Source organism: Notechis scutatus, chromosome 1 (genome assembly GCF_049901735.1).
Source record: "Notechis scutatus isolate UNSWTSFEM ecotype Mainland chromosome 1, rNotScu1.2, whole genome shotgun sequence".
In the NCBI taxonomy this organism is placed as follows: Eukaryota; Metazoa; Chordata; class Lepidosauria; order Squamata; family Elapidae; genus Notechis; species Notechis scutatus.
This window is the reverse complement of record NC_142009.1, coordinates 316,097,474-316,113,438: the sequence shown is the minus strand read 5'-3', so window position 1 is coordinate 316,113,438 and position 15,965 is coordinate 316,097,474. Positions and strand designations below refer to the sequence as shown.

Here is a 15,965-nt window from a genome sequence, read left to right as displayed (position 1 = left end):
CAAGGCTTCCCAAATCTAAAATAAGCTTAAAGTAATCCTGTCAACTCAACACCTGACAAAAGTACTCTGAACATCAGATATAATGCCACCTAGAGCTTAATACCCCAAGTCAGAAAAGTGAAATAAAAAAGGAAAGAAAGAGAGAAAGAGAGAAAGTGAGCAAGAAAGAGAAAGAAAGAAAAAGAGAAAGAGGGAAAGAGAAAGAAAAAGGAAAAAGAGGGAGAGAGAGAAAAAGAAAAAGAAAAGAGAAAGAGAGAAAGAGAAAGAAAGAAAGAAAGCCATTTCAAAATGTTGCAAACAATGAATGTTTTTGTTTCCTTCAACCCCAGCAGCCAACCAAGTGGAAATACTACTTCCATTCTTAACCTACAAATGAAATTAAAGTTGTTGAAAGATGCCTATGAAACCAGAAGAGTCCTCCTTTTTGGCAAGAGGAGAGGAAAAGCTGAAACCGCAACAATATTTGAGCAGCTTTATTAAATTTCCAGCCATATAAAGAATCATCACCAAGCATATGGTGTTTATACACAAATGCAAAAGATAAACATGTTGGCTCATCGGAGAGAGACAGATACATTTGAAAGCTGCCCCAGCATAAAAAGAAGACTTTGAAAGGAAGATTGGACAATCTGCAAAATTTGTGCTGAGCCAAGAAAACAACTGTGATTACCAGCAGATTCAGGGTCCCCAGCCAACGGGAAGTAGGAAGAATCCTAGTCAGTAGTTGTGTTGCCCTCTGCAACAAGGGATGAAAGTAAAATACTCCAGGTAGAAACTGTTCCTGCCAACTTGGCAGGAAAGTCTGGCTACAATCACACATTCTTTTCCCAGAAAGCTCCTTAAAAGAAATGAAAAAGGCACAGCAGGCCTATCTAGTGAGCACAGATGCTTCCATACCCTGGCATGGGTTCATCAAGTCACAAAATAGAAATAGGTTGTGTGTGTGTGTGCCTTCAAATCATTCTTGACACCTGGAGACTGCCCGGACAAGTCCCTGCAGTTTTCTTGGCAAGATTTTGGAAGTGGTTGGCTATTCCACTTTCCTGGGACTCCTAAGAGAGTGTGACTAGCCCAAGGAAAGCAGCTAGCTTCGTGCCTAAGATGATTTCAACTCATGGGTCTTCTGGTTTCTAGCCGGGCGCCTTCATCGCTACACCAAAGTGTCTCGAAGTTGCACTTTATGACGGCTGTTTTTTTTTTTAATCAACGTAGCTCATCTGTAAAGGACAGCCAGGTTTTTCATATCCATATCGTATTTCTGAAGCTAGAACTTCTGCAAAGCATAGCAACCCAACCCCCATCCTCTGCTCTGTAAGAATTTGTTTGTTTGTTTGTCAAACATGTACAAGATAACAAGTACAGGCATGAACATAAACAAGAACAAAGGGAGTAAGTACAGATAAATGGGGACAGTTAAGACAGGGATGGTAGGCATGCTGGGGCGCTTATGCACACCCCCTTTGAGGACCTCTTAGGAATGGGGTGAGGTCCACGGTAGACAGTTTGAGATTGAAGCTGTGAGGGTTTGAGGCTGTAACAATGAAGTCGGGTAGAGCATTCCAGGCGTTGACCACTCTGTTGCTGAAGTCGTATTTTCTGCAATCGAGTTTGAAGCGGTTTATCTTGAGTTTGTATCGGTTGTTTGCTCATGTATTATTGTGACTGAGGCTGAAGAAGTCGTTGACAGGTAAGACGTTGTAACAGACAATTTTGTGTACTATGCATAGATCGGATTGTAGGCAGCGCACTTCTAGATTATCCAGGCCCAAAATTTTGAGCCTGGAGGCATAGGGAATCCTATTGCTTAGCATGAATCTGGTCATATAATTGTCACTCTAATGTCCTGAAGAGCGCATTCAATTCCTAACTGTAGATACAAAATGAATCCCCTTCCCTAGCTTATCTTTATTTTAATACAAATTCTACCAATAATGTTGTTGCTGATTAAAACAATTTCAACTCAGCTCTCCCTTAATTCAAAGGATTACACTCTTTGCAGGCTATAAAATTGGTTTAAATATACACATATATCTTTGTATCTATTGATCAAGATAGAGATGAAGATGATAAGAGATAGAAATGATAGAGATAAACATAGAGATATTTAAAACAATATATATTCTGGAACTCCTGATCCAAATTCAAAGCCAGTGATAAAAAATTGCCTCAGACTCTCCCCCATTCCTTTACTCATCAAGTTCTCTGGGACTCTACAGAAGACAACTTGTTTATTTGAATTCCGTCCTTGGACTGACAGTGAACCCGATTCTTGAAACCAAAAGTTGTCCTTCCAGTTGATTAGATTAGTGTTTCTCAAGCTCAGCAACCTTAAGATGTGTGAACTGCAACTCCCAGAATTTCCCCAGCCTGGTGGGTGTGAACTTTAAGAAGTGTGATGCCCACACTTCTTAAAGTTGCTGAGATTGAAAAACACTGGATTAAATGTTTCTGTAAAAGCAACATCCTTGGCAGGATTTGATGCCGGTTGTTAGATTATTCTCGGACTATTGCTTGGGAAATCACTATAGTATATCCTTCTGCCTTCATTTCTTTATCACAGCAAAAGCTCATTGAAGTAGGTCAAGAGCTAATGATCAGCCCAATTGTATGCAGAAAGCTACCATGGATCTAGACGGACCTGATCCTGGCTCTTCTCGATTCTAGCTCAGCATCTTAATCTTAACCCCAGCACCACCCTGACTCTTAAGGGAATTTCTAAGGAGGAAAGAGTGCCACTTGCCTTTAATAGGGAAAATAATTATTCCTAATTTTGTGAGTTAACCCTGGTTCTGCAGTGGGGTTCTATTATTTTCAGCCCTGGAGAAATGCATTTTGTCAGATATTTTCTCACCACCTGAGCAAAATGTAGCCGTACTATGACCTTACCTCCAATAGATGTCATTCTCTTTGCAGTTAGAAGAAGCCAACTAATCCTGCTTTTGGGGTGTCTAAAATAGTCTTTGCCTAACAGGGCTTTTTTCAGGTGTGCTGGACTTCAATTTCCATAATTTTCAGCCAGCATTGTATCAGAGCTAAAATTTGCCATCAGGACCATTTAGATCAGTGTTTCTCAACCTTGCCAAGTTGAAGATGGGTGGACTTCAACTCCCAGAGTTCCCTAGCCAATTTTTCTTTATGCAGAAGAAAGCAACAATCACCATCATGGTAGTGGTTTTTCCCATTACATTGTAGCTTTCCATGTGTAAATGATGTTTTATTTTATTGGGTCTCCATTTAACACCTGAATTGGTAAAAATGCAGATTTTCATCTCAGTGAGTATGGGGGATTGAACCAGATAGTTTCAGTTCCAAGTTAATCTCAATCTGGAATTTATAGATCTTATCTTTCAGCCTCCTTTTTTTATCCTTATCTGTAAAATGGGTCTAACTCAGGGGTGTCAAACTCACATCCCGCGGGCTGGATGCCACTCCTGTTTTAGCGAAGGGGGGGAGTTGTGATACGTCGTGAGTTTGACACCCCTGGTCTAGCAAGAGACCTGGAAAAGGTTTGAGAAGAACTCTGGTTATAAATATATCTTTCTTTTGACCCACTGTGGCCTTTGAGTAAACTGCTGCGGTTTCTTGATGATATGAAGCTTGCTAAAAATAATATATTAAAGAGAGAAAAGAATGAAAGCAGAAATCCCCTTTTTATAATGGCATAATCCAAATCTTTCAGGGGGAAAAATACCTACTTTCTCCAAGTAATGCTAGTCAACTTTGCAAGATTGTTGCCTTGGTGTCTCGCTGTGGAGTTCAAGTAATATGAAGTCATTTTAAAGATTCTCATGTGGGTGAAATGCCAAATTTAATATTTCTAGCAGAAACAATAATATAAATTTTAAATATATATTTCTAAACATGCAAATGTTTCATAGTATTCAACAACTATGTCTCTCCCCACCACTCCCAAAAAAATGCCAGTTTCTCTTCTCCATTTGTTTTTCACAACTCAGTGTTTTACATTTGAAAAGAAAGCAAGGGAGCAATAAATAAATAAGTAACATGCCCCAGGCTCACTCTAGTATGACAATTAAATCCAACCATTTAACAGCTTGCATCTGTAAATAGAGCAGCTGGCAAATCAACCAGGGTCTCCAGTGTGTCGATAAGTAGAAACAAAGTTTTAAATCTGATGCCTGCATTCTGAACCACATTCCAGAATGTAAATATGCACACAAAGCATGGAGCTACATATTTTGATGGAAACAATGACAAGGCTGGGCCCTTTGCCTGATTCCTCTCTGGTGCGCCCTCTGCTGGATGCATGGACCCAAAGCAGATTACTGCACTTCCAATTAATTATTGGCATCTCCTGCCAACATCTGGCTACATCTGCTTTCAAGTAAAATTTGGTTCAATGTTTGAACTGCACCCCCTCCTAAAAAAATGCAAAAAGGACTTACTTAGAGTAGAGTCTTGGAGGAAAGCTATTAGTCTCTGTACTTTGTTCCCTTTGCACCCAACTATCTGTCACCAAAATAAATACATGTCAGGAATAATTTCATGGAATAATTTCCCACATAGTACAACTTATTGCTTAGCATATTATCACTTTAAAAGTATGCTCTTATTTGAATACTGCTGATGACACATTTTACATACACACCCATGAACTTGAGAAAGATTTATGGTAACCTACAATATATTTTTTTTGGCATGGATAATATATGGCTAATGTGATGGTCCAGCAATTTAATAAAACTTTCACATTTTTGCAATCCATATATGACAGCCCTCTATGTTTGCTGATATGTAGCCAGATTTATATTATTTGCTTATTGAGGCATATGGAAAAGGACAAGGCAAACAAAGAAAATTTTAAAAAGAACACAGAGAGACATTGAAAATGACTTTAACTGAGTCCTTTTGGCTCTCCTAGCCAAGTCTTATCTTCTGAGATAAACAGAAGATCTGTTTCTAAACAGAGGCTTTCCCAACTGGCTATGCCAAAAACTGGACTGGAAACCTTGTACACACAAACATCCACTGTATACGGAAGTTTTAGCTCCCCAAAAAGCAGCTGGTTTTGCACATTACAGTAAACCATATTACATTGTTTGGTGATGTTTCAGTATGTTGGGTGGACCTAGCCACGGTGCTGGGAAATCATGCGTTATGGCTTAGCATGATGCATGAATCACTGGGGTTTATTTAATGAGAAATGGGAAACCAGCCCATGCTTATCAAGCGCCTGAGTTAACCCCAATTAAAACAGGAGTCATTTCCATGCCTCAAATTCAAAAAGGATCCTGGATACCTGTGGTGTAATCCACCTAGTGATATATAAATAAATAATAATTTACAATGACTGTGCATTACAATAATTTGACTGATGCTAACGAACTTTCCAAATTATAAATACTGTGCCCAGTTAGAAATTCCATTTTCATTGCAACGGATCCCACATTTCTGTTCTCTCGTTGTCCCCCTGCTCATTTCTGAATGAAAATTGGCTTGTTGGAAATCCATCACTGTTTAACAGATAGCAGATAGTCAGAGTTGGAAGGGACCTTGTAGGACATCTAGTCCAACCCCCCCCCACCCAAGCGGGAGACCCTACACCATGATCCCAACCTTTACACCGCGCGGCATCAGCTGGGCGCCGCCGAACCATGATGAAAGTGCCCGTGACCTCACGGTGTTTTCCAAAAGATCTCTTTTCTTGGCTTCCCGGAAAAGTCTCAACTGATGGCGCTCCCCGACAACTTCATCAAAAGATGGGCAAACTTCTTGTTCCATTGGTTGATTGTTCTCACTGGTTGGACCCTGCCCTAACCATTTCTGACAAATGGCAGTCCAATCTCTTCTTTCTCAGTGATTACAACTTCTCGAGGGCAAGCTGTTCCTTGGGTGATTGTTCTCAGTCAGAAATTTTCTCCTTATTTCCAGGTTAAATCTCCTTGTTCAGTTTCCATCCATTATTCCTTGTGGGCCTTCAGGTGCTTTAGAAAATAGCTTGACCCCCTCCTCTCTGTGGCAACCCCTCAAATATTGGAAGACTGCTATCATGTCTCCCCTGGTCCTTGGTTCTCCCCATATCTTGGTGACATTCTCTGCAATATAAGAAAGCCACAAGCCGTCTCTCTGCAATCTTCCTAACACAATCTTTTCCCCTCCAGCCTTCTGGATTCGTGAAGAATTGAAGCTTTCTAAATCTTCCTTACGGCTATCTTAACACTGTATTTTTCAGTCCCTGAAAAGTCTGCCAGCATAAATTGTGCTATTCCTGTGGTCAAGTCTTACTATGTCTCCCTAACGAGGCTAGTAAATAACATTATCCTTACACTTTTAATGTGTGTCAAGTGAAGGAAAACAAATGGTGGATTCCCTCAGGTTGATTTCCCCTCCCACTACCTGCTGATGGAAAAAGTAGCTATCAATTATTCTGCACCTGGGAAGAGCTAAGCAAGTGCCCGTAGCTGTCTGGCACAGAGGATTTAGTCACCTTTCAAGTTGGCTGAGTGATAAGAGGCAGACCAGTCATCTGAACAATTTGTGAAGCGTCAATGAGAAATGTTGGAATATGGGACAGACTGGAGATGACGTGAATATTTCAGGGTATCCTTTACTACTCAAACCGTTGAAGGCATCTAGATCTTCGTAGCTGAAGATTTTTCCCCTAAAGCAAATGAGACAGCTTCGTGGATCATAATTTGCTTTTGTTTTCTGTGTATGGCAAATATATAGGCCTCAAAGACAAAAGGAAAATTATCCCCTAATCCTTTATCATGGATTATGCACGTACACGTCTAGATTTACAAGGAACTGTGAAAATGAAGAATGAAAACCAATAACAAGAAGTCATTTCTAAAGGTTGAGACATTCTCATGGTTTCATAGTTTCTGTAAGAGATGACGAGGTTCAGCCTGAGGGTGGGGTCAAGTACACCATTAGTTTGGAGTCCCTTCTTGCTCACAAGAGATCTGTCCAGCCCCCCCTTGAATTCCATTGATTCTTATCTGCCCCTAATTCACCTTGATCTTCACTAGTTCAGATTCTTGTTTAGGGATAGCATGGAATAAACTTGTACTCATTTGAATAATTCTGGTTCCTGATGTCTTGTGTCTGACAAAATCATGATATTTGGACAATCCTGTTATTACAGACAATGCTCCCATTGAAACTTTCCGGTGATTTAACCCCAAAGGAAGAAGTCTATTACTCACTACCCTGCACCAGTAATGGATAACACTAATCATGATCCAGTAACGGGTAACACTAATCAAGATTCTCGTTTGCTTGAAAGCTCTCAGGATTGAGGTAGCTTCTCTGCCTATTCCAGGTAAAGAATAACAGTGACAGAAAAGAAGCAATACAGGAGAGAGAAGAATACTTGAATGTCAAGATAATTGAACTTTGATGATCCTGACTCTGATACCCTACGGGAGAAATAATCACACTTTAAATTTCACAAGACCTACAATCTGATTTCTGACTAGATCCCTATTAATCTCCTGGTGGATTACAAGAAAAAGACAAGTTTTTCTTTTACATAGGCAAAATACATCTAAATCTATATATAATTACTGAAGATTTTAAGCTAGTCATGGTTAGTTTCTCATATTTGAACATATTGAGTTTGAACATATTGAGTCAGCTGAGGCCATACAGACCTTGTACCTCTTACTTTTCCCATAAATGCAGGGAAGGTAGGATAAAGAAGCCAAGTTGGAGATACATCTCTTTAACCTTACTCCCTTGCTTCACCTTACTTACAATTTTTCCCTGTTATTGTTTTACCCTAAACCGTACACAGATTTTTCAATATCCTGGGAAAAAAGGGACATGTAAATAGGAGGGGGGGGGAATTAAATATATGTTACTATACATATCAGCCACCTTACCTGGATTCTCACTTCATTTTCTGTAAATATACTTGCTAACATAAGATACCCAATTAAAAGCAAAACAGCAGTCTTGTGTTACCTTAAGATACCAACAGATTCCTTTAAAGCCCATTGAGTTTTGTTTCATAATGCTTTGGTAGATAGATTAAAATGGCTGTCTGTGTGTGTGTGTGTACAGAGGGCCCCCTTCCCAGGCAGAAGTAACTTTCAAGTCAATGTAAAGTCTTTAGCCTGTGATTAAAAGCCTTTTCCAATTAGCACTCCACAGCTCCCATTCATTCCTCCCCCCCCCGCCCCTCCCCATTCCAGATGAGTAGGAGACTAATAAGGCTGTGATAAAAGGGCAAAAGGCACAGAGACAGCTAAAAGGAATTAATGAGCCTCCTCCATGCATTTGTCTCCTTAACAGCTGAACTGTTACATCCATTGATGCTCTTCAAAGGGTCTTCCTCTGCACTCGGTAAGCTCCGCTGGGCACCTTCAGCCCATGGAGGATGGGGAGGGCAAGAGGACTTTCCTGGGTGACCCGCCCAAACCAATCGAGAACCGAGCTCTTTGCTGCCCTCCGATGCCACCTTCACCTCGACTGGCACTTCTCCACTTCCCACCTCCTCCTCCTCCTCCTCCTCCCGAAACTCAAGACCTCTTTTCTGAGGGCCGGTTCCCAGCAGCTATGAAGGAGGAAATTCAGGGCTGGGAATTGTGCAGTCAAGACCTTGTCAAGGTCTTCCCAGGGACCTTTGTCATGAAGCACCTCGGTGACTGGCATCTGGCTCAGAAAGCCCCCCCTCCCCGGCCCTGAACAGCTTATGACATCACAAAGGGGCACTCCAAACAGATGCCTACATGGCATCCTGCAGCACTTTTAAAAGAGAATTAGTGGCTTTAATTATGGCCGTCGTCTGAAAGAGAGCCCGGTTGAGTTCACTAGGAGGCCTTTGATCAAGGACCTCGGCTAACACAATGGTGCGGAACTGTGACTACTCCTCGCCAGGGGAGAAGGGGGCCTTTTCTGCCCCTGAATAGCTCACCAGTGATCTTTGAATGCAGGCAAGCTGGAAAACCCTCCCTCATCATTAAGCGGACATTTCTATACAGGGGCCTACATAGAGCTCGGGAGTCTAGGCGCTATACAATTGGAAGGGGGGAACGGAATCCCTATGGATTCTGGCTACTCCTTAGGAAGTGCTGAAGGGCCGTGAGTGACTTAATTCATTAAAACAGGTTGCTATTAATTAACTGTCATAATCAAAGAAAGAGCCATTATTTGCATTTCTTAACGTTGTTCCCTTTTACTTCTTGTGCGGAGGTGGGGTGAGGAGGGAAAGATTCTTGTAACCAAAAAATAAAAATAAAAAAATGAATTTAAGGCTGGAATAACACACGCATGCACACGCGCGCACACACACACACACACAAGAAAGAAGGGGGCAGAAGGGGAAAAGAGGGGGGGGGGAAGCTTGCTGTGAAAAGCCCCCCTTTCAAAATGTAAGCTGTAGGTTCTGCAGCTAATTACAGGACCAGATCTACAAGTGAACAAACAGGGAGGCGAAAACACAAACAGGAAAGTAATGAGGAAGAATGCAAAAATGCTTTTACTTGGCAACCGGTTTCTGCAACTGAGCTTAGTGGAAGAGTTTCTTTCTCTCTCTCTCTCTCTCTCTTTCCTCTCTCTTCACCTTGCATTTGATCGTCTTTAGCAGAGCGATGCTACATGAGAGCAATCAGAATTAAATTTCTGTCAAATAGCTCCTATCTCTCCTGGCTTATTTAGGGCGGTGCTTCTGAAGGCTTCGGCTCATCTGAAGACATGCCATGTGGAATTAACAGGTCTCAGTCTGTGGTAGGATGGTTTGCTACCTTTCAAACACGTAGTTTAATGAAAAGGACTAGAGGTGACACTGATAGCAGTGCTGAAATATCTAAGGGGCTGCCACAAAGAAGAGGGGGACAACCTATTTTCCAAAGCACTTGAAGGCTGGACAAGGAGCAATGGATGGAAACTAATTGTTGTGGTTCGCCGGCAGCCTGTGCAGACGGCAGCAGAATCGGACAGTGGGGAAGAACGGGGACCAGTCAGGGAGTCTGGAGAGGACTTCGACGAGGGTCCTGCGTCTGATGCAGAGATGGGCCCAGGACCATCTGGGAGTTGTGTGCTGATTCCAGAGCCTCCGGAGTCTGGCAGCAGTGAGGCAGAGGAGCAAGGGGAGCCTGTTCCCAGTGTGAGTGTGGACAGAGCTGCTAGAAGGCAAAAGCAGCTGAGACAAAAGGGGCGACTCGTTTGCTCTGTTCGGATTAAACCTTGAAGCTCTGTGTGGACTTTGTACTTCAGTTGTTTTACAGTTCATCTGCCACTTTAGTTGTTGGCACCAATTCAAAGGAGATAAAGGTGGGTGCTTATCTCAAGGGACTATTTGGGACTTATTATGGGCTGGGAATGAACGTAATTCTGAATGTTGAAATAAAGTTGGCACTTTAGCTGTTGGCAGCAATTCAAAGGAGATAAAGGTGGGTGCTTATCTCGAGGGACTATTTGGGACTCATTACGGGCTGGGAATGAACATAATTCTGAGCGTTGAAATAAAACAAGAGTTGTTTAGACTAAATGTGTGCTTAATTACAGTCTCAGGAAGCCTTGGTCAGAACACTAATCAAGGAGAGAAACAACTTGGAACGAAGGAGAAATTTCCTGACAGAACAACTTGCCTCCAGAAGCTGTGGGTGTTCCAACACTGCAGGTTTTTAAGAAGAGATTGGACAACCATTTGTCTGAAATGGGATAGGGCCGTGATGGCGAACTTATGGCACGCGTGCCGGAAGTGGCATGCGGAGCCATCTCTGCCGCCACACGAGTCGTCGCCCCAGCTTGATTCCACTGCAAATACATGCACACCTCCCGCCTGCCAGCTGATTGTCGGGTATCTGCTATTAAGATTTTGACTCTGATATTAACACTAAATAGTAGCACATAAATATACACAAATGGATAAATCAAACAGAACATATGAATATCCTGATCAGAAGCAACTCAAGTCCAACATTGTACTCCCAACGGTATTCAACTGAATGCTTTTGTGATACTCCATCCTTGGAATGAGGGCAAAAGTGATCACGACTGTTAGCCTTTGATCAAACTCTCTGTCAATATAAATCTGCCTTTTATTCTATCTGGTAGCCATGTTCACAGCAAGTAACAGTGCCTGGCCAATCATACCTGATTCTTAAAAAAACCAAGCAGGATCAGTCTTGTTTAGTATGTGAATGGGAGACCACCAAGTAAATGCCAAGGCATCACCTTGATTTGGAAGCTGAATAGACCACATCAGAAGAAGACAGCTTCCATATTGTCAACAAGAAAACAAGATAATGTAGATGTATCCTATAATCCAGTGGTCACCAACCAGTGGGCCGGGGACCACTGATGGTCCGCGAGAAAATTTTGGTGGTCTCCAGAGAAATGTCACCCCCAAAACACCTCCCAAAGCAATTAATCCAAGCTGCGTGGGAACACAAGGCTTGTGTCGCTTGCATTGCGAACAACACGAGGTAGCGAGGAGAGGGGGGAAAGAACGGAGCGGAGGAACTTGCCCCACTCGCCCCACGTGCCTGGCCTGGCCACTGGGCTGCTTCTTTATGCTTCTTTCTTCTGCTTTTGGCTGCACGCAAGGAAAGCAGCAAAAGTCTTTCTTTCTCTCCCACAAACTCTGCCAGAAATGAGTCTTTGGGACCCTGCAAGGCCTCCTGCTCCAAGAGGCTTTGCCAGTGTGACAAAGACTCATTTCTGATGGAGTTTGGGAGAGAGAAAGAAAGACTTCTGCTGCTTTCCTTGTATGAAGCCAAGTCTCTCTCTCTCTCTCTCTCTCTCTCCCTCTCTCCCTCCCTCCCTCCCTCCCTCCCTCCCTCCCTCCCTGAGAATGGAGCTGGAGACGGTATCCTGCAATCCCAAATAAAGAATGATCGATCGGTAGAAAAACAGGGTGGCGAATTTTCTTGCAGACTTTTTGGGGGATTTTCCCAGGGTCTCTGGTCTGCGGGATTTAAAATTATGAGTTTGGTGGTCCCTGAGGTCCAAAAGGTTGGCGACCCCTGCTATAATCAGAGCTGACCTCAAGGGAGACTTGACTGTAGCTGGCAGGGAAGCAAATTAGCAAGAGTACTTAACTTATACACTGCTACACAGTGTTTCACAGCACTCTCTGAGCAGTTTACAATGTCAGCATGTTACCCGCTACAATCTGGATCCTCATGTTACCAACCTCGGAAGGATAAAAGGCTAAGTCAAGCTTTCAGCCGGTCAGAATCAAACTCAAGACGATGGGCAGTTAGCCTGCAATATTTCATTCTAACCACTGCACCACCAGGGCTCTAATTATCAACATACTGTGTTAAGAAGTTTCAGTTAGACTCTCCAATATTCAGCTTTGTTTAATGACCCTCACACTGTAACGTCAAAAGGGGGGGGGGGGAATCCCAATTCAATTCCCCCAGGCTGTGTTTATGCTTCTTTATACCACCAAACCCTTCTTTTGATTAGTCTTTTCCTCCTATCTAAAACAGGGCATTTAAGCTTGTTTTGTTTCTGTCTACATAATCCTTCTCTTACTCTTCGTTTCGTCCTCAACGGATTTTCCCTTGAGCTCAGCATGTCCTACGCAGGCCTTCGCCTCGCTGCCTTCTTCAGCTTTCTCACTTCCCGAAGTTCTTTCTTCATATGCTTTATGGCTTGCAAAATGCTGCTCTGCTGGGGATCCTCTGCAGCTTTCTCCAAGTAAAGGCGGAAGTGTTTGATGATTTCTAAGAGTAGCACTTCGGGGTCTTCCCTCGCCGGGTGAAGATGCAGCACCCTCTCACAGGCGATGGCGTAATTTTTGTGCCAATTCACTGGATGAGTTTTATACGTGCTTACAATTTCCTTGTACAGCTGTAAATCACACAAGACAGTTCAGGATTGAAGAGAAATCTCAGCGATACCATTTCCCCATATCACAATTTTTTTTTTAAAGCAGCGAAGCCTGGCATAAACAGCATCTGTATATAAAATAAAGTCTCTGCAACTGAAGAAAAATAGGACACCGTTTATGAGCATATGTTTTAAACCATGAAATGCAACTCTCTGCATTTCTATTCAGAAATAAGCTCCACTAAGCACTCCCCAGTCAGTGTGTATAGGATTTCAGCTAAGAGGTTTCATGTGTATGGCTGATGATTGGGCAGACTGCTCTGATGTCATCCCCCTGAAAAGAGGAATAAAGATGTAGAATTCTCAAGGGGAAACTAAAGAATAATAATTCCAAGGATAAATCTGAAAGGTAAACTGGAAGAGAGAAGAGGGAGAAGCTAGAGAGCAAAAAGGGTGAGGAATAAGCAAAAATGAACTGAAGATATGTGTTTTAACTCCAGTGGAGCCATTCTGCCTATGAAAACAGCAAAAGAAAAGGGCTGAACTTGGCCTGTTTCTCTAAATTGTATCTATTTTATTCCTAGGCCACCAGTATTCAAACGTGGCAGAGTGGAAAGAAAAATGTGCATGCGCTTGAGTTGCTACTTATAGAAGCAACACCCATCCTTCTTCATATTCACACAGTTACAATACCTGCAGGTAGCAAACCATGAGCAAAGCTCTCGTGGGGAGTCAGGGAGAGGACGGGGAGACATAGAAAACTTGCTGTGATATCATTCTTTAGCTAATCACCCATGAAAGAGGCTCTGGCTATGTCTTTGCTCACTGGAAATACCTTCCTGCTTCTGCTTGGTTCTACGAGTTGTAGATGAGAATTTGGTCTTACTCTAGTAGAGGAACCTCAAGGCGCTACCTTAAGTGGACTTTCATAGTTGCATTCCCAGCAGCCTGCTAACCTTCCCAAGTCAGCTTAGCTGCGGCACCTGGCTTGCTACCACAAGACAGTGAAAAGGTCCCACAGTTCTGGGGCAAAGTGGAGGAGAATCTCTTCAGCTACCTAGAGGCAGCACTCAAAAGCAGGGAGGTAGAAACAGCTATCATGTCCTCATGAACGAAGGCGAATATACGTATCCAAAAGTAATGTTGCAGGATCCAACCTGGGTTGGTCACCGGGACCAAAGATTTAGTCTTCCAAGCTTTTGGACTTGTGTTGGAGCCCATCCTCAGGGAATTTCTCTCTGTGGGAACACTCTGCTAGAGAGAAGTTCACTGAGGGTGTGCTTCAGCATGAGTCTGAAAGCTCGGAAGACTAAAACTCTGGTCCCTATGACTGACCCAGATTGGATCCTGCAGATATCATGCCCTATTCAGAGCCCTAAAAAGCAGGTGACGGCAGGGAGGAGAAGATACCAACACAGCCTTCTGCCTATTGGCCAGACAGATGGGAGTAGATCTCCTGGTTGTGGCTGTACTATATTTTATATAAATTGATCTGACGACTGGAACCAGTGGAAAGATCAAGACTAATCAACCATACAAACACAGGGATAGATACCACCCGGACCCCAGGCGCATCCCTTGGTGCCCAAATGACATTTTAAATCAAGTTTATTTAGTAAAAAATATTAAATATGAAACTGGTCTGTTATAAAGCCTCATCCCCAAGCAACATAATGACTTTCAGGGCTGTTTGAGGGCATGGTAATTGGCCCATTCAGACGAGAGGGAGCATTACAATAACATAGTACAATGTTTTCTCAAGCTTGACAATTTTAAGATGCGTAGATCTCAACTCTCAGAAACTCTCAGCCGTCACCTGGCTTGGGAATTCTGGAAGTTGACATTCACAAATCTAAACACCAGTTTAAACAGGTGCATTAACACTGACCTACCCAACACCCATTTTGTGAATAGCCAGGTTTCCTCCTGCAGCCACTTTTTGACTGCACCCATTACATAGTGCAAAATTACAAATGATTCACTGCCCCAAAATTTGTGACTTATCCCTGGGCCAGCGTATAGACGGCTTGAGCTTTTCTACCCCAAAGTGGAAAGTGCTCACCTTATAAGCAAGTGTGTAAAGCTTTGCTTTCTCTTGGGCAGATGTGGAACCAGTTTCTGCAAGGTCAAAGAGAAAGAAGGCTGTTTTCATCCTAGGAGGGAAAAAAGCCAGAAGTGAACTGTATATTCTTTAAACACCATCTGACATCCATGAAGGAGGAGGTAGGATTCACTTCCCCATGGAATGATTGTACCCCAGTTCACTATATTGAGCTGGTGTTTACTGGGTATGGCATTAGAAGCTGCACTCCAGAATATCTGAAGGGCACCAACTGTCTTAATTTATTAATTCAAGGTAATATTCCATTCCTCTGCTAGACATCAGCTTCCTAGATTGTCACCATGGTTCCCCTGAGTTTTACCTGCTCGGTGCTACAATATGCAATATAATTAATTTGTAGATAGATTGAAACGATTATCCTCTCTTTCAGACCTTTTCTGAAACATGGAAAGGAAACAGGATCTCACCTGGCTTGCCACATCTCTTCATTTGCTATCAACTCCCAGGATGATGAGTCAAACCTTAAGAAAGAAACAGGTAAGTTGTTATGCAAGACCAGGTAGAGGACTCACAAAGACAGAGCATGAACAGGATAACTAAAACTTTCCAGATACAGTTGAGGAAATGGGAATGAGTATGATGATGTTATTCCCTTCAATCATGTCTAGCTCTTGATGATTCTATGCAAACCCTCTCTGGATCCATACTAAACATACTTTTGATGATACCACTATATCTTCACTAATGACAAAAAAAATGAATAGTAGGAGGTTTCACATTTGCACTCTTCCTTCTTGCAACTTTTTAGAAGCTACTATCAACTATGTATACAAACCTTCCATATTCCTCAGTCCAGTTGTAGAGATTTTGGGTATGCTCAACCCACATTTCAGGATCAAAGGGAACTTTTGAAGATACAAGTTTATCACAAGAGCCCCAGGGCCAAAGGGAATAGTCTTTTTTCCAGGTAGGGTCACCTTCATGGAGTCCAATACAAACAAAGGTGTCTTTGCTATTACAAAGAAACAAACAAATTAATAATAAAAAAGGTAAGTGGACTTGTACAATGGTGCTTGCCTATGATAGCACTAACAGCAACCATATGAAGAAAGCTAGGAGCGATGGTTGGTTTAATTTATATTGAATAGGATCA

At 42.5% G+C, this 15,965-nt stretch overlaps 1 protein-coding gene across 5 annotated transcripts in view; it reads right to left on the bottom strand.

The window, feature by feature from the left end:
- TMEM260 (transmembrane protein 260) overlaps nucleotides 1-15,965 on the bottom strand; it is a 58,638-nt gene that overhangs the window by 1,762 nt on the left and 40,911 nt on the right. For 2 of the 5 annotated variants that reach the window (XM_026670208.2, XM_026670207.2), the window contains 4 exons: nucleotides 15,648-15,824; nucleotides 15,280-15,333; nucleotides 14,813-14,903; nucleotides 12,261-12,771 (listed from right to left, as the gene is read on the bottom strand). In XM_026670208.2, coding sequence (XP_026525993.2) covers nucleotides 12,499-12,771; nucleotides 14,813-14,903; nucleotides 15,280-15,333; nucleotides 15,648-15,824 — 595 coding nt within the window. In that variant the 3' untranslated portion in view covers nucleotides 12,261-12,498. Of the gene's footprint in view, nucleotides 1-458; nucleotides 4,471-12,260; nucleotides 12,772-14,812; nucleotides 14,904-15,279; nucleotides 15,334-15,647; nucleotides 15,825-15,965 lie in introns of those variants that run through there. The other 3 variants (XM_087952362.1, XM_087952363.1, XM_087952364.1) reach the window with 3 other exon arrangements.